Source organism: Rhyacophila brunnea, unplaced genomic scaffold (genome assembly GCF_057557595.1).
Source record: "Rhyacophila brunnea isolate RB1 unplaced genomic scaffold, BYU_Rbru_1.0 scaffold_21, whole genome shotgun sequence".
Taxonomy (NCBI): Eukaryota; Metazoa; Arthropoda; class Insecta; order Trichoptera; family Rhyacophilidae; genus Rhyacophila; species Rhyacophila brunnea.
This window is the reverse complement of record NW_028232871.1, coordinates 34,200,350-34,224,964: the sequence shown is the minus strand read 5'-3', so window position 1 is coordinate 34,224,964 and position 24,615 is coordinate 34,200,350. Positions and strand designations below refer to the sequence as shown.

Sequence of the window (24,615 nt, the reverse complement as noted above, 5' to 3'; positions counted from 1 at the left end):
GACTTCCAACCTTCGCACTGGATTAGCCAGTTCCTCACCGGCCATGGCAACTTCGCCGCCAGACTCCACGAGTTTGGCTTGATAGTAGATGGGCCGGGTTGTACCTGCGGGCATGACCACCAAGATGTTGAACACATCCTCTGGGATTGCCCGCTTATGGAATTCAAACGAGCGGAGCTGTTTGCCAGGGTCCGTCCTCACACGGGCCCAATTGGTCATGGAGATCTGGTAGCAACCGAGGCCAACTTTGCGGCATTTGAGAAATTTGCAGCGTCGTATGGGGAGCGGGATAGTCCCGACTCTTCTGTAGACTCATCCATTTCAATTCGTGACACTCAGTATGCGGGTACACAAAGCGCTTAACGTCAGCGGACAGCAGAGCCAGTCCAAAAACAAACATTTTCTTTCTTAACTTTCTTCTTTCAGCACTACGGTGCATGGTTGCAGCATCAGTCCCGTGCGGCTCCGTCTCGGGACGGAATGAGCACTTAAAATCACTTCTTTCAGACACGTTTAAAGCGTCATAGAAAGCGGCCGTGCATATCCACGGTTGTGCATATATGACGGGTGGTGGTGGGCACTTTCTAGACTTACATATCGTGTCGTGATGCACCATAAGCACATCGGAAGCCTATATTTTGTATGAAGGCGTGCATACAATTCTGTTGCCCTCTGTCGTGACGCAAACTGCTAGACTCCGATCGCATCAGTGCCCCCACCACCGCTCTGACGTGACACTAGTGCAGTGATTTCCAAACTCGGAGGCGCGAAAAGTTTAACACAATTAACGTAGCCTCAGGCTTGCAGTTTGCAAATGCATATTTTATAAAACGGCCGCTAGTTATAAACTACATAAAAAACAGTCCTATAAAAGGTTGTTTACAAACCTGTCTGAAAATATGGAGACTAATTTTATAATACCTCACTTCAAAACTACCTATTGTGAAGCGCGTTGGTTATCTCGTGAAAAAATAAAATAAAAGGGTCAAAATTAAACAAAATTGAGTGAATAAATCAATCCAAGGACAACTAATGCATTCACTGATTTAAAAAGACAAAGTGAAGGCATTCATAAAAAACTTGAGCTTTGGAAATCTAAATAACAAAAAAATAAGTTCGTTATGTTTCCACTTTTAAATGATTTATGCGCCAGATAGGTATATTGAACCAAACAAAAATCTAATGCACTTTTCTTGCTAATGCACTTTTCACATTATTTTTAGTAAAAAAAAGTCAATACGTGATTGTGCGTTGCAATTTGACGTGACACCTATATGATGAATGATATACTTGAATGATAACCCCCGTGTATAAATTAGGAAAAACTAGATTAGAGCGCCACACTGCCATTAACCTTATTGATAGGTAAGTGGGCCCGCCAAAGATCCTGGCCTGGGGGCCCGTTTCAGGATGTGGGGCCCATGAAGGAATCCATTTGTTAATGAACGATGATGAATTTGGATTGACTACTATTGAAATTGATTGTGCTAATAAACAAGCACATTCATCGGATGAAAAACAAATTAATTTAAAAATGAATATAAAGTACATACGTAGTAAAACCTTGTTTATTTTTATATTTTTTTTTCATTTTTGTATTAGTACATTGTTGACTATTTAAAAAGGTGTCTGTATTATTTAATGAAATAAAGGGGTGAGGCGCCAAGATTAGATTTTTTTTAAACGGGAGGTGTAGTAACATAAAGTTTGGAAATCACTGATCTAGTGTGAACGCCGTCTCTATAGTCTGACGAAATGGTGTATGTATGCATCTTTTCTATGTCATTTGCAATCATTGAATGGATTTCTTCAAACTGCACCTTGTTCATTCTAAAATATAAGAAGAATCTTTTTTCATCGTCCTCGAGTTCTTTCACAAGACGGTGAAATTCTCCTTTATTCCCTCTTAGTTTGTTTATGGGATGAACCTAATGTCTTCTTTTCTTCTCCCCTCCTCCATAAGTTGAGCTAACAGAAGAAATGCGAGGTCTTCTTCAAAATCACTGTCTGAATCGGATTCTAACTTTTTGTTCGTCCGATCATACCGAAAGCTACGACTGAAACGATTCAAAATACCATCAGTAGGCATCACAACACGACACATAGATGTACATTATAGCTTCTAGCAATAACGTCAGAGCCCATCACGACACGACACGTAAAGCGCAATCCACATTGAGGTGCATGTCACGGTGCATGTCGCCTACTGTCACGCTGTCGCGGCGAAAATTTAGTCTATGGTTTCGTCATTTTGCAGAATATTTTGAACGTGCACCATCTCGTAAATTCACTGAAAAATGACACTGATGAAGAATGCCTACTACAATTTATTAGTAATTTGAATTATTATTAATTATTCATTTTAATTTCAATTAATTTGAACAGTTTCTACATGTGCGTACGTTAAAATATATGCGGCATGACATCCATAGATAATAGAACCCAACCTGCAGACCATAGATAATAGACCACATATCGAAAATACATAGTGCCAACCGCTAAAAACAAAAACACGTGTTTTTGACATGACATTCGAAAAGTGCAGACATGTGAAATATGATAAAAATGTTCAAAACGTCATGCAGGTTCCGATGTAGTGCAGTTCAACGTGTCACTTCATTGTTGTTTTAGTGATTACGGCAGATTTTGCCATCTGACAATGTTTGTTTAAAGGTTCAAAGTGTGCTACGGGATGGGAGCATTAGTCTGATAACACTTTAAACACGGAGAACAACGACATTACACACTTTTTTCTCGTAGCGGCAGCCCGTGACAGTGGGCGACGAGCACCGTGACATGCACCTCAATTTGGGTTGCGCTTAAGTCTAGTATGAATCCGGCTTTACCCTAGTTTCATACGGAACGAATATTATTATTGTGCAATACGAAGTCACGCGTCTATTAATTTGTTTTTGTTTATTTGTTTTTTAAATTGTGCATTTGTTACAGGCGTGTGAGATTCCGGCGTCGCAGAGTGAATACAGCCACTATAAGTGCGACGATGACGGCGAACTGCGCTGCTTACCCGGGTGGCAAGGAGATCTTTGCGATGTGCCTATCTGCAGGAGGGGCTGCGACCCTCTCAACGGTAACACCTTTATTATTTTATGTTTGTGGGTTTATGGGGCGTCCAGATCCTATACCCCACCGCGCGCCTGGTCACAGAAGAAACACATTGACCATTATTTTTAAGAGGAATAATCACGTACAATAGCGATAAATGCATATATAGGTTATGTAAACAAAGACAGACGTCAAACCAGATCGCAAGCCTCCATTTTATTTTTAGGACTGCCAATATAAGATGACAATAATGAACTTGTTATCAACGTACAATCGTTCGATTTGAAAATCGAACTTCCTCCAAAATTCCTAATACCCACAGTATACCTACGTGTAATTAATTCTCCTAGTCCAAATTCGTAACGAAAATGACTCAGGACATTTACATTTCTCATACATTTGTAGAGACAATATGTCATTTGTCTGAATAAGTTAAGTCTTCAAAGGAATCTGTAAATAATAGTTTGTGTAAGATGGCAATATTTCGGTTATCTATAATAATGCTATTGGCGTTGTCTCAGGATACTGCAAACGACCAGGCGAATGTCGGTGCAAGATCGGCTTCTACGGGGAGAGATGTAGCAAGTGCATTCCGTTACCAGGTTGCCAGCAAGGCTACTGCAACTCTTCGTTTGAGTGTATCTGCCAGCAGGGCTGGGACGGACTCTTCTGTTCAGAACGTAAGTATCTAAAACCTATTTACAAACTTAACGTTGAATAAGATAATAATATGTATTTAAACTCAATCTAAAATTTATACGAATACTAAAATGCATTTTTTAATACTTTATTCTGATCGGCCATAAAAATAAAATTGATTTAATTTAAAATCTACAAATTATGTTGGGACGTGAAATTTTCAGCTGTTTGCCGTTCCGATTGTCACCCGACTCGAGGATATTGCAACTCTCCAGGAGGGTGCTCATGTAGGCTGGGGTGGTCAGGACCGACGTGCAGATCCTGCCAACCACTGCCAGGCTGCCAGCGAGGATACTGCGATAAGCCGTTAGAGTGCAAGTGTCTTCCGGGCTTCACTGGACTGTTATGCCAGACGCGTGAGTAATCCGTTATTCTCTAATAATTATTGGTTCTACAATACGATAAATGCCCCAATACTGTCGAAAATGGTTGGAAAAATGATTATGGGAGTAGGCTATACAGTAAGATTAAAATAACAAAGTAAATTAAGGTGCATTGGGGTAATTCCGAATATGGGTATATTCCGAAAGTTCAAAAATTCTACCAATCGAAGCAATATTTTCCTATTGGCAACATTAAGTCTAGAAGCCATGTTCATTTTGATCGCTTCGTAAGTCGTCGCTAGTCGCTACTGTCAACAATGCGTGCATACCATCAAGTTTTTTCGGAGAAGTGTTTTTCGCGCCATTTTTGCTGATTCGTAATTACCCCAACTTACATATCTCGGAATTCTGGTAAGTTATTTGAATAAGTGATTGCTTTTACGATAGATTATCGTTTTTTACGAATTCGTCAGAGGAGCACAACGTCCTAACTGTGTTTTTAAATTTTTTTCGGAAATACCCCTTTGGGGTTATTCCGATACATATTCACTCCGCAATAGCCCACATAACTTTTTCATAGTAATTAGCAGTGATTCTCAATCTGTAAAGAAACTAAAATTATATCTAATTTAGATGTACATAATATACTTAATTAAATTAATATTAAAGTAAGTAAATTTAGCGTCGTCCTAATAAGAAGCTATCGCACGCCCTATTATAATCTTGGGTATGTGCGGTAACGCCAGCCTTCACTTAACAGCATAACTAGTGTATCCGACATCATGAGCGAATATAGCAATGCTGATATTATAGATTATCTTGATTTTGAAGAATTGATGGATGAATACTCTGAAGATGATTGAAAAATATACAAGGAAGAACCGAGGTCACAAAAAAAACAAAAGATGTGAAATATGGTGAAAGTTTAACTGCCGAAAAGATACTCACCAACAACGATTCAAATTCTCTCTGTACTAAGAGTAAAGGTGTTGGCAAAAAAAGTAAAGGTAAAGAAAATTAAGCGGATAAAACAGACAAAAAAAAAACGAAGAGAAAAGACACATTGAAAGAGATGACAAAGACAAAGTTGATGTTTTTATAAAAGGAAAAAATATGACAACTAGAGAAGACTCAAAAGAAAAAGACAAAGATGAACAACTGCTACTAAAACTGAAAAATAAAGATATAGTATACAAAACTCAAGAAAAGGACCCTGCCATGAAGGAAAATTACAAATTAAATGATTTAGTGCTTGTCAGATATTCAATCAGAAAAAATAGAGGTACTATATTGGGTTCATAGAAGAAATAATAAAACATGAGGAAACATACTTCTCTATCAACTTCTTAAAAACTATGAGACCACAGCAGCAGCTAACCTTTATTACGACCAAAAGAAAAGATAGTGACAACGTTCCAGAGTCATTAAAAGTGAAGAAGATAGATATACAAAAAAAGTGCTGATGAAATAGAATATTACTTATGTAATGATAAAGATAGAATTTAATTTGACTGATTGCGTACCAAACCAATAGATCATTATTATGTATATGTGAGGTTTTCAGACCATGTCTTAAGCAATTCTGTTATATTTTTTTAACAGTGTAGCCCGCATTTTAGTTTTAGGTTTGCTAATAAGTTTATGCCATAAAAGTAGATGAAAATGATTAAAAACACAAGTTCCGACTTTGATTTAACATTTTTAATGTTGACTAATTTAATTGTATGGGTATGAAGAAAGTTTATTTTGCTATGCAAAAAGCAGTAAGTAAACAAAAGATATCTTTATAAAAAATATTGTTCTATCAAGGTAGTCAAATAAGAATGTAGACTCGAATAAAAATTGATTTTTAAAATTATCACCTTCTTTGATTTTCCTCGTCTTTATTTTAATGATTTAAGGTGGTAGGTACTTGTGTCATATTGGGATATTTTTTCTCTTTATTTGTCACCGGTGGGAACAAAACTGGTAGTAACAACCGGGAATAAACCTACTCTGCTCCATCCCGTTCCATAATCCCTTTAATCCTAAGTTCTTAACTGAAATGTTGAGAACCACTATCTTTTTTTGGGGTAATTCCGAACTAATAGTATCAAAAGTTAGGGATTTTGGATACTATTAACAAAATTGATGATATTTTGTGTTAGGATTAATTACGGTCAAAAAAGAAAGGTAAACCTTCGGTCAAAGTGCAATAAAATCAACTTTTGAATAATTTCGGAATTACCCCAAGATAGTTCGTAATTTCCCCAATGCAAAAAAAAAATGACTCAATATTTCAAATCCTCAATTTAAAGAACCCAACTATATATTCAAGAATCTAATATATATTTATCATACATCTTTTCTTTAAGTACACAGAGGTAAAACAATAATGGCAGTAAATATAAAACACTTTGAATAATTAACCGAAATATATAACCTCTAGTCATCTCATAGAAATTCCTGTCGGAATTACCCCAATGCACCTTACTATGTTTGATCATGAATGGAGCATGTATGGAACTCGACAAAGTAAAAGTTATATTAACAGGCTTTTTACAAACTTGGATCAAACATGGATCAAACATATAATGAAAATCGATATCCGTTTTATACCGTATCGCCAAATAGCCGCTCTACTAAGCAGACCACCGTGTGTTCATAATAAGATTCGCTAGGTTGAAACAGTGTGCACCGTTTTTATAAAATAAAGGCGTTTATCTTCTGTATCAAGACTAGTCATTACATACAAATTTGCTTGTATTGAGAACAATTGTTTTAGGTTAGGCCCTTTTTAACATTATGAATGCGGCCGATATGCTAAACCAATTTTATTCACTTACAGTTAGGCCCTTTTCTCAAGCTAATTAATATTGTTTTTAAAATAGTATCTATACAGTGAACATTATTACGTATATTTTTAAAACGCATTCTTCTCAAAATAATAAATTTGACGCTTGGGCCCGGCCCCTTTTTAATAAAACAATATAATGTCGGGTACTTAATTAAAATAAGGTATGTGTACTTTTTTAAATGTGTTTTTCTCAAAATATTAATTTTAGCGTATGAGCCCTTATTTATTTAAACTTTTTACTCATTCTTAGTGACACAAAAGTGAACAGCAAAGGGCCTAACGCTAATCAGTAGCAGACTTCAATAAATTAGAATTTATCCAATTTACAATGAATATAATATACCGATGTATTATCAATGTTCATAATTTATTATTTATACCATGTAATAGTATATACATACTTCTTGGGGAAATGCAGCTTTTATTCATTGTTAATGCAACCTCCACTTCAATCAATTTTATAATATTATTATTAAAATATTAAATTCATTTTTTTTATTTTACAACCGTGAACATTACAACTTATAAATTTGAGACGTTCACAACATGACATTTAAAAACAAAGAAACTGTATAAAGAAGAAATAAATATATGCAGTATCACAAAAACAGTATGAAAAGTTAAACTAAGTGGACCCTATTTTAAGAATTTATAAAACAACGTTCACCTATACTCATTCTCACGTAGGTGGAATCTCATTCAGTAGTCATTCATTTCTGATTGGACGTTTTTTTTCCACTTTTAACTAAATTGACAGTGACTCGACACGTTCGTCGCTTTCAGCTGAATTTAACACCATTCGCGTCTCTCCAAATGTACCCCAACGATTATTAAATTATATTTTTTGTGTTCTTTAGCAATTTGTGCTAAGGGCTGCCACTCAGAACGAGGGTACTGCAGGCGCCCGGGCGAGTGCCGTTGCAGGGTAGGATGGACCGGCGAAAGATGCGACAAGTGCCACCCCTATCCAGGTTGCGATGCAGACCACGGCATGTGCCGCAGACCCTGGGACTGCAACTGCGAGAAAGGCTGGGGAGGCATGCTTTGCAATGAAGGTTAGGAAACCACGCCATTAAGATTTTTTGTTATTTTATTAAGACGATACTTCAGTGAAACCAGGGCTCGAAATGGACCGGAGCGCCGTTCCGGTTCGTAAAATCCACAAAACTATCGCTCCGTCTCGTGGATATATTTATTTGACCGTCTCAGCTAGATTTCCCATATAATATAAAAATCTAACACTTATTTTTATAAAATACACATACAATTAGATAACTATGTTAATATTGTCGTAAAATTATTGAACGCTCCGGTTCATAAAATATTCCATTTCGAGTGAAACGGCAAATAATTTTCAACTATAGGTGCGACGAAATTTTGGACCCGCTGACAATTGGAGAGCAAACGTCGAGCTGTGAACACGTCAATTTGTTTCGTGATGGCGACGGGGGTATTAATTCTTAAATCGTGTAAAGATTACTAAAAAACGTTACCCATTTACTTGAAAAAGAAAACATGTCAATGAATATATTATTATTGTTACCAATAGAACAATAAACAGAACATTAAATGGACGCATGTTGGATTTATATGACAAATTATATTTCGTTCGGCACGCGTCATTCGCACAATCCGCGCATCGCCTAGCCACGATCTTTTTAGACCATGCCTCAACTGAGGTATCTATAGCCTTAACAGTTAACACTACCAAATTACTGATATATGTTTAAGTCGTAGATAGGATGGCTGCTGGACGAATGCGATAATCCAGTAGTCTCCGGGGTTATAGACGACTACGACGAGAGAAACCACCAAATATTGACGAAGTATTATGGTTCGATAGAATTAAGTGGCAGCAAAGGACGAAGAACCGAAAAGAATAGAAAGAGATCTTGTACAGGCCTTCATTCAACGGTGAATTGAAACGGTCTGATGATGAAAAACTAGAAGACAGTAAAATTAAATAAACTATAATAATTATAAATTCTGAATTATTTTAACCTAAAATTCTTTAACCTAAACCTAAAAACAGTAAACATTGTAAACACTACAAAAGTTGGAATTTGAAATATGACAGTTAAGAAATTTTGTCGTAATTAAAAATTGCGTCGATAGCTTAAAATTGATAAAGCACATCGACCAGTTTGTGATGCGATGGTTTTGGCTTCAAATCCCATTCGGTTGATATCTAATATGTTTGTATACGAGGTGTCATTACATTCAATAAAGTATGCTTATCAGTATTTTAAACGACCATTAACGTTTCAAAAAAAAACCTTGTAGAGGACACATTAAATCCTAGTCGGCACTGTTGCCACCGTTTAAATAGTGTTTACCAATCTGCAAATTTGATTATTTTACAGAGTTAAATCACTGCGAGAAGAATGCCGGAACCTGTCAAAACGGAGGCAAATGCACCAGCCTGCCTTCGGAAGATGGATCATTCCGCTGCGAGTGTCCCACCGGGTTTAAGGGTAGAAATTGCGAGCTAGCTCCTCCACCTCCAACAACCACATCTACAGCCGCTCCTACCACAGCCGCGTCCCTCACTAGTGAAGCTCCGGTCAATCCGACATCCACCGAGGTTTCGGGAGAGGAAGAAGATACCCAGGAAATTACCACGGTGGTTCCTCAAGCCGAAGACCATGACGCTAAAGGAGAAAATATTGATAATGAAACGAGGAAATAAAAAATTTAAGACATCCTAAATTATTCACAATTTAAAGTAAATATTTTATAAGAAGACCAGAACTATTGATACTTTACATGCGGTGTGCAATATCGCGTTCTAACGTGTCGATTTTTGTCGTTGAACTGTATGTTGAATGACAGTTGAAATTCAATTATTGATGATGTGAGAACCATATTTTTACCAAGTTAATTGAGTTAAGTACTTTTTTGTTTTAGTCGATTCAATCACCTTTTAAATCAACTGGTAACAAGTTTCTTACAGTAGTAATCAAGAATGGCAACTTTCATAGGAATGTCTAACTTGTTTCGAATTGCATGCGATTCCATCGCATGTCACGCAATATTGCTGTTTTAGTTTCTGAATTAAGTAAAAAATAAATAAAAAGTGGTCGGAAGAAATAACGTTATTAACGGACTAACAAATTCACTCGAAGCCATCTTGATTACAACTATCAATTCAACTAAAATTATTATAATGGAAAAACATTGCTTTCAATATCTTTTTCAACATTCAACATAAAGTTGAGCAACAAAAATCGACACGTGAGAATGTGGCATTAGTACCAGTTATTAGCAGACATCAAAACAACTATAAATTATAATAAATAATAATTATAATATGTATTATACCATAGAATACGTCAAGTGCCCGAAATGGAAACTTTCGTGTACTAACCTGAACGTAATATAATATATTTTAATAATATAGCTACATTTGCTTAGGTTTTTAAACAGCAAGGTTAGCAGGAAATAAAATCAATTAATGAATGCATATAATTTTCTCTCAGTCATTGTTTCATTACTGAAGATCATGATTTTTGACTACCTAGACTAGATAACATACTATATAACTATTCGGTGTGGGATAATTATTGACAGAGCTGAACTTTGAAGATCCCGAGAGTCCGAGTTCGAATCCCTTCGTCGGGTGTCTGGGTTAAATTCATATCTTCGCGAATTGTGCCGCAATCCATATGCATCGTCTGAGGGTGAAATTGGTGGGAAAATAGAATAAAATTTGTATTATTTTACCTATATATTATATTATAATATACATAATATAACATATCATAATATACACAGTACGAAGTCTATGTATCTACGTAGGCAGTATTCCTAGAATTTACCCAAATAGATATTTCACCAGTTGTAATAAAGATTGCATTGAATTATTATCTATAAATGAATTAACATACATACAATCTTATCAAGCATTAGTCAATTCTATGAGTGAGGAAACACCAAAATTTTAAATACCTACTTAATGTTATTGGTTTAGCGTAGATAACGTTATTTTCACTATAATCAATAAAATATAATTATATTTAATTGCCAATAAAGGATTGCCTTTATTGTGAAAAAAATAATGACTCAATATAATATGAGTACAATTTCCAAAGTCAAATTTATTTTTTTGATCGTAATAGATTTTTCGGCTATCTCCATGTTATTTCTTATTTCTCTCCCGATGTTTCGGGCTCATTGCAGAAGCCATTATCAAGAAGTTATGTATTTAAATATACTATAATTTGTATGAATGCGAATGCTACTGACAAAACTAATAGAGTACACTATCAACTTTTACAATTTTTTTTACATCACATCACTTTTTTGAACCCCCACCATAATACGTTAAAAGCAAGTATGTTGAAAAAAATGATTGATTTCAGTATATAATGTTCTCGTGAAATATTTTATGTTCATGAAAAACCGAGATTATATTATTTTGTTGGTTTTGTAATGTCACATTTTCTATAAATTTTCTCCCCTTCAACAAATTATTATATTACATCAGACCCTTAGGGGTGTGTGACATGGATGGACGATCTCTATGCCAATACTGCAAGGATGCTACCGACTTTGCAATTAACTTCGGTTTTTAACCTACTGTAGTTGTTTTTGATCGTTACTGATGTAACACGTGGTAAGAATGTTTATACTTGAAGAACAAAATTATTAATAGCATAATGAGTTTTATTCACAGGAAAAATTAGTTGTTTATACTGTCTGCAACAAAGTATTAGATACAATATGTTGCAATACTAATACATTATTAAAGGTTTATAAGTAGGTACTGATTGACGGTTCGTAAAAGTAATAATTTAACCTGTTCGTATGATCACGATATACTTACACTAAAAATAATATATTAGTCAAAATTCAGTCAATAATTCTGGACACATGATGTTCCACTTCGTGAAAATATACAATTCGAGCACTTGGAATCTTACGATTACTGCATTATAAAACATAATATGTTTCGCAAAACAGGAATATGCGTGGCCACCTTTACTATCGACAATAATTATTATTATTTATTTAGTACATAGGTGCACAACCTTTTCAGGCCAGTTTATACATTGTCTAATTATTCACGGGGGCCAAGTTTTATGGATATTGATATAATTGAATAATATTATTCTCTGCCGAGACTAGAGTAATATAGTAATAGTGTACTTTAAAGGAGTATATCAGATACTCCAGTCACTCTCTACTCTGATAAAAATATTTTCAAAATGGAATCCAGTGTCAGCGCTATTAATATCGTTTAAATGCATCTGATAATACTGTGATACTCACTGTGATGCGCTTTTCATATTTTTGAAATTACATCATATTTGAAAAGTAAAGGAAGTCATCAATATTTTTTTGAAGTAACAATTTGATGCACATTAGTCGTTGCATGCACCAAGTTTTAGCAAGGGCAATATAACTCTGCACTACGTCATAATATATTATTCATATACTAATATTTTGCAGTACGAAAACATTTTAAGTATTAGATAATTGAGACTTATTTTCGAAAACTGGTAAGCTCACAATGCAATATTTGTGGTAAATGACATTTTTGTGCCACGTAACTGATTGGTTTTAGCGTTAGATTTTTCGATTGTATTGAATTTTGAAATAAGGACAATATAAGTAAGTACCTAATTTAATTAGCGAATAAACCTATTATTGCAAGAAACATAATACCCGGCCTGATTTATAAATGATAAATTTCTGAAAATCGTTAAATTTTTCGTGTACTTTTGGGTTTTGGAAGTTAAAGATAATGCATTACTTATATGACTCTTGAGGGCACCGTGTGGTGCCCATATGTTCCAGCTAAGGGATGGTCATGGCCGAAGACTTATTATGTAAAAATATAAACAAAAAACTTGTGTCAGATTTGTTAGAATTTAATGTATGTAATGTATTTAATTCAGGACATTTGGACTTATCAGTTGTTGAAAATAGACGTCTCAATTGTGAAAATTTGTAGGGAGAAAGTCCGCAATAAATCGCTTGACTGGTTGTACATCGCTGATTTAGTATACGCATGAAAGAAAGTTTGTTATCTAAGATCTAAGGCATATATCTGGTTTTACTGCTGTTTTTACTAAATTGCACACACAAAATGCGATCATAATGCATAGCAGTTGTCAATTTCATATGTACCTCTTCGATGTATCGACACTATTAAATTTAATAATATACAAGTAATTTATTTTAGTATCAAAGATAGAACTATCCGATATCAATATATGGGATAGTTCCACTTTCAAGCTCAAAAGCGTATTTTAATAATACGATACTAAATAGTTGATCTTAACTGTTGGATAATGCCTTAATAAAGTTTTCATAATGTGTGTTGTCAAGACTTGTTTCCAGAAAATTACCCAACATTTTATAAATAATAATTTCTGAATGTCAGAGCCAGTGGGCGTGTGTATGATTTCATAGAAAATTAGTAAAGTACAGATCTTATACATACACTAATGTCATATAATATTTTAAAAGCTAATGTACCTTTTGAGTATATTCATAACAGTAACCAAAATTTATAGCCGTAGAGTGGATTAGTGTTTCTTTTGGGTGTACCATACAGTGGTTCTTAATTACAGATTTAATTAAATTAACATGTTGTTAAAAATAAATGAACCCTGATTTACCAGAAAAATAATTATGAATATATGTACCTAAATCCAATTACATTTCATGATATTATTAATACAATTTTCGAGTCACTTTTAATCATGATAATACATATTTATAAAAAAAAACCGTGTTTGCTGATAACTTAATATGTATTTGGGAAGTTAGCGTGTATACAATGTAATTCAGTTAAGTATTTATTTTATATAATATTATTCTAGTTATGTTTTACATATTAAATTATTCAAATCGTATATACCTACTACTGAAAGTACGATCTTATAAACTAAGTTATTTATTTAAAAAAAAAAATTCAATGTTTGAAATAAATGCCATAAAATACAAAGAGTCTTGTCATTTTTTATGTTTTCAGTAGGGTTGTCAACTTTTTCGAAAATCATTGTCCAGAATCCCAGTTGAATCATATCCACGACGCAAAACAATAGTTTTAATGACAGTAATTGCCGATCAATATCATCCCAATCAAAAAAAAATCCATCACATATAACTTCAATGAACTTCCTTCTGATTATATTCCTATTAATCTTCCACTATCATTCTTAGTTTTACAAAATTCAAAAAAATTATTAGTACTAACCAAACACGCATCGAACTACACGTGGAAAAAATCGGATGTATCCCGTATCTGAAGTTGTTTAGGTCTAGAATACTTTAGAAGCAGTCACTCAAGACTTATCCCCAGCGCACATAGAAAAACATTCCACCTGTAAGGTGTAAGGTAATGGCGAAGAGTGGATGTAGGCTGGTAAGATCCGACATAAATAGTGCACACTAAACTTTTTCAGTCAAACGTATTTGTTTTCATTGAACTAATACAATAATATGTAGATAGTTTTTGTTAGTTTTTAAATTTCAATTAAACCCTGCCTATCCAAGCCATAGTAGATAATAGTAACAAAAATATTCGTTTATCTATAAAATTCTTAATTTATGCCATTAAACCATTCATAATTTTAGATATTTTATAGATAGAAGAATATTTATTATCGATTATGGTTTGGCATAGGCATGGCTTAATGAATTAAGTATAAAAAACTATTTATCGCTATCTGTAATATGTATTCTTATTTTAACAAAAGGTTTAGACAGGGTCTAATTGAATTTAAAAAACCAACCAACACCATCTGAAAATATAATTGTATTCTTAGTTCAATGAAAACAAATGAGTATGATGACAAAGTTTAGCGTGAACTATTTATATCGAATCTTAACTGCCTACCTCCACCGTCGCCACTGCTGTGGGGACATGGTCGTAAATCAAAATCGCCGACAATGTTGCAACTCTCTTCCGCGCACAATAGCGCATTCAAAACAATGGAAATATTAAAATTAAGCTATGAATTTCTAATATAAAATATGGTTTGACAATGGAACTGAAAATATTCATTTGCTGACTGACCGCAGAAAATACACTTGCTTTTATAAAATCATAAATATTGGAATAAAAATTATTCTTTTCTACAATAGAAAAGAATGAACTATCAGATAATAATAAATTATACTGTCATGAGGCAAATACGGAGCGTAAAATGTTGCAGTTTCTCCAAAATGAATGTTGTCGATATAGTTGATTACAAACTCCATTGGCTTTCCGAATTTATTTACCGAATATCTGTTCAGTGTGTTCAAAACTGAAAACGTAATGCATGTGTTGACAAAATAATTATCTTGAAAAGTACTGTAACCATGGACATCTGATGTACCTACCTACCAAATATGGTTTCATTCTCAATTTTAACACGACGACATTTACAACAATACTCTTTATTTTATATATTTCATGTGGATACTAAATATTGTTTTTTCTAAAACGAGAAAAGACAAGGTATCTTATAAGTCACATTCGATTTTTTCTACAAAGTCTACAAATTATCTAGGATAAGTTCGCGAAGATACCCCTTCTTTCTTTCTTTGAAATTCTTAATTTACGACCATCACACAGCACTCCGTCCTTTAAATTTTCAAGGAGTTTTCGTTGCTAACTATCATAAAGTGGACATTGCCAAGCAACATTATTTATATCTTTACTGTCGCTTCCGCATTGATAGTAAGGATCATTATTTGTTATACCTAAGCGAGTTAGGGATGCTGTAAGATTGTAATGAATAGCTCTGTACCGATTAATAATTATTGTTTACCTACCAAACATTTTATAATTTATTTTGTCTTGTACTTCGATGTTGGAACGTGATACGATGAAGTAAGTAAGTATCTGTTATATATTTATGTTCTGATTTTAGTCATTCAAGTAAATATACGTAGACAATACAATACGTACAAATTAGAGTAAAATGCATACAGACTGTTCGCGTAATCTAATGCTTTTATAAGATGCGCTTACATAATCTAACTGTGTAAATAAAATACGTTGAAAAAATCCACCTAGATTCGCTTCACGCATTCCCAGCATATAAATTTGCACAGAAACTTGTCAAGGCAACTTGCAACCTGTCTTTCTTTAAACGCTCTTGCGAAATAACCGCATATCTCCCAATAAAATAATAATACAAGCATCATTTACTTTACATGTTGGAATTTAATTTTCATTAATGTGTCACTTTTAATAAGACTTTATGTTAAGTATTTAGTTTAAGTATGGATGAATAAATAATTATTTGTGACTAACATAACAAGGTTTCATAAATTTTTAGTCATAAAATAGTGTTTTTCATCCTTCACCTTTTAAAATTAACGTAAATGTGTTATCTTTTCTTAATTAAATGTGTATATTGTATGCAATCGTTGCAATACATTTTTATTCAAAACTTCTTCAAAGAAACATGGTGGACCTGTAATGTTTTATATATTTTTTCATTTACCGTATTCATTTTGTTTTTGAATAACTCATCTATCTGTCCCTTTTTGGTCGTCCTCTCTTGGGTGAGGAACGTGGCCACCCTGAAATGCCATCATATTCTGATTAAGTCTCCACCCTTCAAAATCATACGCTTCTTTCAGGGTAGAGTGAAGGTTGCCCCCGGTAAGCTCATTCACTTGGTCGCTCCAGCGCACCATTGCTCTTCCTCCGTTTCACCTTCTTTGAAGGCTGTAAAAACAACTAGTTTCTAGTCTCTAAAAACTGAAGAATGTTTTTCAGACATATAATTGAAAGCTGTTCATTTATCTAAAGTTTCTGGATAATTGATTGTGCTCTGTCCAAGAAATTCATAAGGGTGTTTTATTAAATTGATTTAAGGGTCGTTTACTTAATTCTCGTCAAATATTATAAAATATGGTATGAGCCAAATGATGTCTGCTTCTGGCTGTAGCCATTTTTCATTGCATTCTGGCTATCGTATTAGGTTTTTGGGGTATCACTCTGTGTTATTCTTCGATTTTCCTCGACGTTTCAGACATTTTCTAGATTGCTGTAGCGTCGCAGTGACACGAGCAGAAACGCCGACCTTCAGTTAGTGTTTGTGGCAGAGTATGGTTTAACGACATAACTATACAAATCTAGCCTTGTAGTCAATTCTACTTCTCAATAGCCTTGCGACAACCTCACGACACGGTTCAGACAGGATATATAAGTCCCATGGTTCTAAACTATGGAAGAATCAAGAATGAAATGGTCAAAAAGACCATGAACAGGTAACCACTAGCGTAATCGTTTAGTATTAGGAAGTAAAATGTATGTTGTTAACCTTTTCTTTGTAAATGTAATAAAATTTTACGTAAAAAATCTTCGCCTCCGAAAATCAAGAGTGCTCCAGTGTAATTGGAACGCTGTGACCACAGACCTCGAAATGTCACGTCGTTAAATATTAGCGCGATGTATTTTTTAATATAAATTTCCGGGAAATCTCCATTAAACTTAGAAAATAAGTTATGGAAGAGATTGTTTACGTAAAATTTAGCAAGTACATGCTTCAATAACTTTTATAGCCATAATGGAAGTGTATGAAAATTGGAAAAGAAAATTGAATATTTATGAATTTATATATTGTATAATTGTGAATAAAGAATTTTTATACTAATTTTATCAATACAAGATAGAAGCTAACTACTGTTATAAAAATACTGTAAACGCGTACTTATATTTATAGACGCGTAATTATAATTATAAATTTTGTTAATGCTATAACTTGCTGACTATAATGAATATTGTAAAAATAACAATTGGAAAAGCTTAAGATTCTGGTATAGATGGGTTTCTACCCATAAACAATAATAAATCTTAATCGCATCCTAAGTAATAAAAGAATCAAACACTGCGACTAAAAATACAAATTGGCGTGTGACCTTGAACTTTAACTGAATTCTGTCCGACTAGAATTTACGGCCCAGCTGTTCTGGCTCGCGAGGTAAAAATAGATTCAAGGTTACATCCATATTACTATATAAAAGTCACTATGCAAGATTAAATAAGTTAGTAACTGTTCGTGTATAACATCTTGTTAGGATTAAGCATTTATATATTTAAGTTGAAATGTTAAGTATAATATTATAGTATTTTCTCGTAATAATATTCGTCCGAAAAGTAAATATCGAATGAGAAAGTTTCTGCGGCTCCAAACAGTTTTATTAAAACTTAGTAAAATTCTATTGGCCTAAAAAGGCCAAGAGTGGTGGAAAGGACTAGTACGTGGGTGTCAACCTTTCATTTTGACATTTTAAATTTAAAGACTGCCATTCCCTTATTTAGTACCCGAATACTTATTCCGATACCTCGATGGAAAGCTAGAAACTTTCCCCTTCGTTTGAACACGAAAAATCATATAAAATCAACTATTTTGCTTACGTCATCGTAACTGCGTATTTAAGAGACATGTTCTAGAGGGTGCTTAAAACACCCCTATTAAGTCTTAATTTTGCGAAAATAAAGTAGAGTAAATTTAACCCGACTAAATTAGAAGATATCTCTATTAGAAAGTTGCCAGGAACGGGAGATATACGTAAATTTATCCCGTGAGAGAAAGATATACATCTGCTATCCCTTACGGACTGTTTCCTGTTAAACCTCTATCCGAAGGGTATAAAAGGCGACCACTTTTCCCGTAAAATCATTAGTTTCTACACTCTTCACCAGCGATCTTCAGCAAGCAGCAGTCCTCTCTGCAAGCTTGTGAGACATGGTTCTCAGTACATTCGCGATTCCTACGTACCAGTAAGTCCCCTTCGACGGGCAAAACGTAGCGCGAATAACACGTATCTGTCGGTAGTGACGTCGGCCGCTAAAACGTAGCACGAATACCACGTATCTGTCGATAGTGACGCGTTCGCGGAGTAATTTTATTTTTCATTACTCATCCTACGAGGTGACGTAATCGGGATAAATTACGCGATCGGATTTGTTTTATAAAAACAAATTAATAAACTCAGTCTGTAATAATAAATTTTACAAATCTTTTCGGGATTATAAAATAAATTTTTGAAACTTTATTAAGTAAACATAATTATAAAACAAGTTTTAGTAAATAAATTTGTAAACATAAAAACAAATTTTAGTAAATAAATTTGTAACATTAAGTAAACCTTTTGTAAACAAGTTTGTGAACACAAATAAATATTTGTAAACCTGCTGTGAACATAAATAAACTTTATAAACAACAACAAATAAATTCTATTCTTTTTTATAAACCTAATACTGTATGACCAAAGAATAATTTATATTTTCTTTCTTATGGGAAAATATTTCTTGAATTAAAAATATCCAAAGAATATCTGCGTATACATTCTCCGAGTTAGGTGTGACTTTTTGGGAATTTGTGAAAGATTTCACAGAGACCCTATAGTGAACAAATAAATAGTTTACTGATACTTTAATGAGATTTAATTACGGGAACAATGATAGTTAACTTTATTGTGTGACCGTGAACTCCAGTACCTGAATAAATTCGGCACCACACCAGCTGAGAGTTTTATTCGGGAATTCAAAAGTTGTGATACTACAAAGGAGATCCACCTCTCCTAGTTCATCACTAGTCTCCTCAGTGACGGCCCGGTAGCATTATTGAGCTAGCCGTGAGCCGGGTCATGTCAGCAGCTCAGTCTTGTTGTTTTTGGCATATTTCTTGTCTAATTTAATTGATCGGTTTACGGACGTAGTGCTTCAGTTTTTGTCGGATTGTTTGCGTTGAACAGTTTCTCAATGAAAAAAGTATGCACTGTTAAATAAGTTGAACAATATAGTCAAATTGTTGTCATCGGATTATGACATCATTCGTCTATCGTCAATTAAACGCATTGCTTAAAATTTCCATTGAAACAAGAGCTGTATGAGATAACTACATGGCATGTCGCAGGTTTTGTTCACAGATTTCAGATGAATCGTTTAATATCGATCACCATTCACGGTAACATAATTTTAGTTATCACTTTCGAAGGAAAAGGTCCAATAATATCGCCAGTCAAATTGCACACCAAAAAGTACTCTACGACGGCGAAGACCTCATTTATGAATGAATCTTGAATTTTCCGTTAATCACAATCGACCATTCTGTCTGAAACATATAATTTCAGATAGAAAATTTCTCATTACTTATGATTAAAATTTCAACATAACATTAAATAACCATAATACCTGTTTACGTTAAATTCTTCATAATGAATAATTGACAGCATATATCATATACCAGTTGTAATTCTACTGATAATAATGAGTGAAAAATAAACTGATTATATGAACGATACATAAGAAACACCATAGGTACATAGGTACTGGCAAATATTATGTTTTCTATTTTTTTGTGTCGTATCCATTACCAGTCGACGGGGATGATTTTGACGTAATCTTTCTCTTTTCTGTCACTATTTTGAACCGTGTACGTATGCAGTTTTCCGTATCACACTTCACCGTGAAATGTTGTATCGGAAATATATGGCCGTCCTACCTCTTCGGGTCGTTATTACTGACATAAAAAATCATGTCCAAATAAAACACGGTTTCTTCTTGTCGGTTTACACTTTACAGGAAGCCAGCAGCAAACAAGTTTTGAAAATAGACGATATACTGGATTATTTGTTAGGTTAGGTTTTCATTCTTGAATTCAGTAATTTTGCCAAAATCAGCTATGAAAATTGAATCTAATAAAATTGGAGACCGTATAGTACACGGTCATCTCTTTCCAATAAGAAATCTCACGGCGAACTTTGCCACGGTTAAATGTTTTGCGTAGAATTAATCATTTTGAACATGGAGTAGATACTGATTTTAAACCCGCTTAAACGAAACCGTCCCTTGAATAGTAACAATCAGAAGTTGATGATTTTAAGGATTGTCTTATGAAACCACAGTAATCCATACTAGATTCGAAAAGGTATGTACTTTGAAATTAACAAAAAAACAACCTTCCTATTAATATCTTTTTCTATCAATTTGTAAAGTGAACCATTTCGTCAATATTTTTTTTATTACGTACTAGGCAATTTTCCTAGTTGAATCTGTCCCTGATAATGACGTAACGTCACGCGATTGATGCAGTTGTGTTGATTTAAAATTCTCTGCAATACTGTGATACGTAACCATCGCATTACGAATACCATACTGCTAGCAGCTTTTAAAGAACTTTTGGTCTCGCTGTTATACATTATTATTATAACATAATATACCACCGCTCAGACTTGTTTCTTATATAACACAAAATTAGCAAAAGCTACTTTAGAATTTACAAATCAAAATGCCGGCTAGTATATAATGCAAACGGTTCTCTTAAACTGCATCATTTTCATTCTAAGTCATAACGTAAACGAAGCTAAGTAGAATTTCTTACTCTACTTGGGAAAGCTTTACAATTGTTTTAAAAGTTCGAGACGCGTGTGCTCATCATGAATTCTTTACTAATATTTTCGGTAAGGAAAATTTAAAATAAAAAATAAAATGTCACTGTGTATTTTATAACTAGACTAGATCTGTGGTATCGAAAAAAATGTAACAAGTGTAAAAGTGCTCAAGAATATAATTATTTAATGAGGTGTACAAATACGGAACAAGACTGACGACAAGTTCCACTGCGGAAGTAGAATTAATTATTTGTTGAAAACTGGTCACATATTATCTGATGCAACAAAGCCATACTTCTAGGGATAATTAATAATATTGGGAATTATTTTATCGAATTACGTCAACATCGCCCATCTTATATTGAAAGATGGATTAATCTGAGTTTTTTTGTTCTATAGACAAATTTGTAAGACCATTAGCACTAAACAACAATATTTTATTTCGTTATTTAATTATTATTTAATTGCCCAGAATCTTAAACGTTAAGTTAATGCCGGGAAATTTATAAAGAATTGTTTTATTATTATGATTTATACATATTTTATATTAATTTCACTTGGGGATTACATATATATTGACGTGTTGAGAGTACTCAAGGAGTCTGTCATTTTAAGGTTACGAGGGGGTGGATTTTTGTAGGGGTTGGCATTACATGGTTGTTTTGTAGTAAAATTGAAGAAAACACTAGACTAGCGCTCGAAACGGAAAAGTTTACGAACCGGAGCGCTCGACAATTTACTGAAGATTTTAACATAGTTATCAAATTTTATGGGTATTTTATAAAGAATAGTGTGTTACACTTTTTGTTATATGCCTTATATTCTAGCTCAGACGGTTAAATTATTTTACCGATTTAACGAACCGGAACTGCGCTCCGGTGCTCTTCGGTCCATTTCGAGTCCTGCACTATACTTAAAATTTGATACCCCTGCGCAGAGTTAGATTTATTATTATTAATATAATAACTTTAGGAGGTCAGTTGTAAATGGCGAATTCATTAAATTAAACATTAAATTTGGGAGATCATAACTAAGCCTACACATTCAATATTGTCTAGAGAGAAATGATTAATTGATTATCTAACTGACTGGCACTTCAGATAACTGAAGTCGATAGGATACAATATTACATTTTTGTTATTAGACGTAATTTGTAAACTTTGCAGCGAAGTAAACGCGAGTAATAATTTTATTATTGTTTGGCGGGAACGCGTCGCCCCCACGAAACGGCGTACTCCTTTGCGATTCGGGGGTGTGTTTTCAGCTGCCTATGTTTTTAAAAAACATAAAATATACCAATGTCACTCGATTTCTTTGAGTTCTTTCAAGAGTGTCCGTCGAAACTAGCTTAGGTACCTAATAGGGGGCTTGGCGATTTACGCTTACGTTTATATTGTTTACAAGGACTCTTAATTTCTTTGTTTGTATTATATATATTTTTTGACTTTGGTTATGATATTATTTAGATATTCAATTCAGAATCGGGCGTCAATTGCATAGTAATTTTATAAGGTAGGCAAGGTTCGGTATTAACATAATGTTTCAAGAACGGTTTTTCGAAAAAAAATATACCCCGTTTACACGTGCATGGATTTACTGTTAACAGTATGTATAATCGCGGTCAAAACAAAAAATACACGTGTAAACACTATTATCGTGAAAATACTATTATCGTGCTAATTGTAAAATTGCATGCATGGATTAATAAAAAAATTTAGAAGCTTCTGAATTTTCACGTGACAATTGGACTGTGCGATATCTATAGTAGCAAACCTACCGGTAAAAAAACAGTCAGCACTTTCATGTGTAAACAGCTGTTATTAAGGGATACTTTAAAATACACACTATTGGTGCGTAATAAAAAAAAAAGTAAATCCATGCACGTGTACACGCGCTATTATACTGCTACGCCAATCGATAAATTCCACAATTGTATATCATATTATTTAGGCAACGTTCATGCACATATTTATAGTGTGTTTGTTATTGTTTTATATTTAAAATGTATCTTAATCTAACATATTCTACAATAATAATAATAGGTACATAGGATATATGTACCTGTCAATTTAAGGAGCAAAGATATTTCTTAATATAGAATATTCTGATTTCATCCTATATGAAGTTTTTTTTGTTGTTGAAAATTTGTTAATATTTATAATTTATTTTTAGGGTTTACTTTATTTGGTCGTATCATTGGAGGCAGCCGCATTGACTGACACGAAAACAATTCTCACTCCCGTCAGTGCAACATCCGACAAAAAAGTTGACAAGAGGTCTCTTGACCTGGCCCACATAGGTTCGGAGATTCACGGATCGACAATCGAAGCTGACTCCCATTCGCACGGATGGCATGAAGAATCAACAGAAGAAGAACATGGCTGGAATCAAGAATCAGCAGTACAACAACATGGCTGGCATCAAGAATCAGCTGTACAACAACACGGTTGGGAACAACCAGAATCCGCAGGATGGCACCACCACGAAGAACCAAAGACACTTACTAAAACTATCACTGTGACTAAGAAAGTTCCCGTTCACGTGGTCGTCGAAAAGAAGGTTCCGATCCATGTCCCCCACACCGTGACTGTCGAAAAACCAGTCCACGTTTATAAGCCGATTATTGTGGAGAAAAAAGTTCATGTCCCGCATAAGGTGATCGTCGAGAAACATATCCCGGTATTCGTGAATCGTCCTCATCACCAGCAATCATCGGTATTACAAACTCTACCACTGATTATTAATCCCCCCACACAGATACCTATTCTACCGATACAAAATGGACATGGAATATTTAATAATAATCTATGTAATGATAATATATTTGGTATTAATAATATTTGGTGTAATTCTTGGTGGGGAGGTAATCGTTGGTGGGGAGGAAGTAATCCTTGGTGGTGGAACCGTACTCCGTGGTTTTAGGTAGTGAGAGAAATATTCGGTCGTATTTGAAATATTAATTATGTTCATATTATCGAAAACTGTTTTCTATTTATAATATTCATATTATAGCAATTATTGCAATTAAATGTTTCGTTTTAATATTCTAACAATTATGAACAGTCTCCACCAGAAATGCGACATCACTACGCCAGCCGTCCTCAGTGATTTCATCAAAATACTAGACAAACTGTTGGAAATAATCAGAAATTGTTCCATGCTTCACTTTCATAGCTTTCACGTTTGAACTGCTTTCACACATATATGTATGTTTTTTTCCAAATAACAAATGGCGAATGGAGATAACCGCTTTGACTCCAGATCATTAGACCGGCCTATTCTTAACTGGACATGGTGGCTTCTAGCAGGCTCTTTGAGCTTGGTCTTATTACCCATTCAACA

At 34.0% G+C, this 24,615-nt stretch overlaps 1 protein-coding gene across 1 annotated transcript; it reads left to right on the top strand.

Moving 5' to 3' along the window:
• Window positions 1-1,779: 1,779 nt before the first annotated feature.
• Window positions 1,780-24,381, top strand: LOC147070972 (uncharacterized). Its single transcript, XM_085949271.1, has 8 exons — window positions 1,780-1,846; window positions 2,948-3,088; window positions 3,585-3,743; window positions 3,927-4,118; window positions 7,779-7,976; window positions 9,285-9,547; window positions 23,446-23,988; window positions 24,337-24,381. Exons 1-8 carry the CDS (start codon window positions 1,780-1,782, stop codon window positions 24,379-24,381), a joined length of 1,608 nt encoding a protein of 535 aa, XP_085805397.1.
• The last annotated feature ends 234 nt before the right edge of the window (window positions 24,382-24,615 follow it).